The sequence below is a fragment of the Austrofundulus limnaeus genome, unplaced genomic scaffold (genome assembly GCF_001266775.1).
Source record: "Austrofundulus limnaeus strain Quisiro unplaced genomic scaffold, Austrofundulus_limnaeus-1.0 Scaffold231, whole genome shotgun sequence".
Classification (NCBI taxonomy): Eukaryota; Metazoa; Chordata; class Actinopteri; order Cyprinodontiformes; family Rivulidae; genus Austrofundulus; species Austrofundulus limnaeus.
In genome coordinates, this window is record NW_013952633.1 from 370,247 (window position 1) to 373,193 (window position 2,947).

At 45.3% G+C, this 2,947-nt stretch overlaps 2 protein-coding genes across 3 annotated transcripts in view; one reads left to right on the forward strand and one right to left on the reverse strand.

The window, feature by feature from the left end:
* Nucleotides 1-2,947, forward strand: part of gabrb2b (gamma-aminobutyric acid type A receptor subunit beta2b) — a 55,694-nt gene that overhangs the window by 43,600 nt on the left and 9,147 nt on the right. The window lies entirely within an intron of this gene.
* Nucleotides 80-2,485, reverse strand: LOC106525519 (uncharacterized; the record flags this gene model as incomplete). The annotated part of the gene is given in 1 exon segment (XM_014019788.1): nt 80-2,485. A coding segment is annotated over 1 exon segment (678 nt), but the record flags the coding sequence as incomplete, so codon positions are not given.

Sequence of the window (2,947 nt, forward strand, 5' to 3'; positions counted from 1 at the left end):
CCTTAGAGGTATATAGATTTGACAGTCGTCAGCGTAGCAATGAAAGGAGATGCCCTGTTTTCTAATAATTCAGGCCAAAGGCAGAATGTACAATGAAAAAAGCAAAGGCCCCAAAATTGAACCCTGGGGAACCCCACATGACAGAGGAGCAGAAAAGGATTCAAATCCTGCAATTTTTACTGAAAATGTTCTGTTTGCCAGATAGGGCCTTAACCAGTCCAGGGCAGAGTGCCACTGATGCCTACCTGGTGCTGTAGACGCATCAACAAAATGCTGTGGGCTACTGTTTCAAATGCAGCGGTTAAGTCCAGTAAAACAAGAATAACATAATCACCAGAGTCRCATGCCAAAAGAATATCATTATAAACTCTCAGCAGGGCTGTTTCAGTGCTATGAAGAATTTTGAAACCTGACTGAAACACATCCATGATATTATGTTCATCTAGGAAGGATTTTAGCTGCACGTAAACAATTTTTTCCAAAACTTTTGACAGTAGAGGCAGCTTGGAGATGGGCCTATAATTCCCCAGTACAGTGGGATCAAGACCAGGTTTCTTTAACAGGGGGTGCACCACAGCATGTTTAAAATTTGCAGGAACTACACCAGATAACAAACTACTGTTAAAAAGGGCAAGAACTGAGTGCCTAAAACAAGGGAAAACTTATTTTAAAAAATGTGGTGGAAGGGCATCACATGGAGAACCAGAGGGCTTAATCTGGGCAACCATATCCTAACAGAGACAAAGACACTGGTTCAAACTGATTAAAAACCACAGAACAGGGCTTACACACAGAGGGGTCAGAGTCTGGGCGTAAAATGGAGGCCCGTATGGAGGTAAACTTATCAATAAAAAACTGCATAAAATTATTACAAAGCTGAGCAGATGCTTCTGAACCAGCAGTGTGAGGAGAGTTAAGGAAAGAGTCAATAGTAGTGAAGAGAACACGGGGGTTGTGGCTGTGAGACAGAATTACGTTAGAGAAGTGTTCCTTTTTGGACATTTTACTGTGTCCTGGTAATTACGCCAGCAGTCTCTAAACAACTGAACGGACACCTGCAGCTTGTCTTTTCTCCACTTGCATTCCGCTCTGCGACATTCTTGTCTGACAGCTCGAGTCCTTTCGTTAAACCACGGTTCAGGTTTAGTTCTAGGCTGTTTGGTTTTTAAAGGAGCCACAGACTCCAGTACAGTCTGACATGAGGAGTGGAGCCAAGAACTAAGCTCCTCAGCATCAGTTGGAGCAGCAGGTGGACAGAGCTGGGAGAACAYTTCAGAAAACTGACTGGCAGTGGAGGGGTTAATAATCCGACAGCTCTGAGCAGGAGTGCGAGATTTAAGAGAAGCATTTTTAAAAACAGTCTGGAATATGACAGGCAWATGATCAGAAATTACAGAATCAAAAATTTCCAGGCTAGACACAGGCAATCCAAAAGRCAGCACGAGATCCAACGTGTGCCCTTTTTCATGTGTAGGTCCAGATAAACAGTGAAACAAATTAAGAGTCAATAAGAGTTGAGAATTCTGATACCAGAGGTTTATCTGGGCAACAAACGTATGTTAAAATCACCAACAATAAGGCCATGGTCATAGTCCATCACAGTCTCTGAGAGGAATTCAGAAAATTCATTAATAAAATCCTGGTTGTATTTTGGTGGACGGTGGATGACAGCACACAGAACCGGGTCAGAACGACCCACCTCAAAGGTGGTTAGTTCGAAGCTGGTGAATTGACRTTGTTTAAAACACTGTTTACAACTAAAAAAAAAATTATCCACCACTGCAGTTCCACCTCCCCGGCCCGATTTTCAAGGAGAATTAAAATAACAGCAGCCTGGTGGTAAAAGCTCCGACAGAGCAGCTGATTCAGCTTCACTCAGCCAAATCTCTGTAATGCAGAGGAAGTCCAGATTATTGGAGATGAAGAAATGTCTCAGAATAAAGGTTTTATTTACCAGCGATCTGGCATTTACCAGGCYGATCCTGGCTGGAGCAGGAGCGGGGTTGTCGCGTTGGGCCCGACTCAGCGATTTCAGGTTCTGCGGGTTCACTCCGCRCTTGCTGAGCCGGTGCAGGCAAAGGCGTCTGTTCCACTGGGGCACATCCCCACCAACAACATGAAYCAGGCAAGGATCCACCGGCTCCAGAAAACGCAGAGGCAAAAACACACTGGTGAACATTACAGGGACTGTCCGAAAACATTTGGACCACGACAAGCAGACCCTCAGCCTCACCAGGCGTCCACCGCGTTTACCGCGGCGGCGATGACGTTTCCGCCGGGAAGGCAGCGCCGGTGTCTGGTATAGGTGAGCTGGATATCCCGACAGCTCAGGAAAAATGTTATGTTTCCAAGTAGCCAATGCAGATACATTGTTGACAGGGTGTCTTAGATCCAATAATGTTTGGCGGTCATTCACCAACAGTGACTTGATTTCACTCGTGCCAAGAGACAGAAACAACAGAGAAATGACAAGAATTGACAGTGAGAGATAGCCTGCCACGTACACCGGCGCCATYTTCCTTCATCAGTTTTGTTGGTGCATATTTAATATACTTCTAATCGCTATTGCAATCTTTCTATCTTTCAAATTACTTATCTCTCTCTGTTTTTCTCTCTGTCTCTATCTCTTCATGAGACATGAGACAAGGGCAAGATGGCGCCGGTGTACGTGGCAGCCGTCTTTCACTGTCAATTCTTGTCATTTCTCTGTTGTTTCTGTCTTTTGGCACGAGTGAAATCAAGTCACTGTTGGTGTATGACCGCCAGACATTATTGGATCTAAGACACCCTGTCAACAAGGTATCTACATCGGCTACTTGGAAACATAACATTTTTCCTGAGCTGTCGGGAATTCCAGCTCACCTATACCAGACACCGGCGCTGACTTCCCGGCGGAAACGTCATCGCCGCTGCAGTAAACGTGGTGGACGCCTGGTGAGGCTGAGGG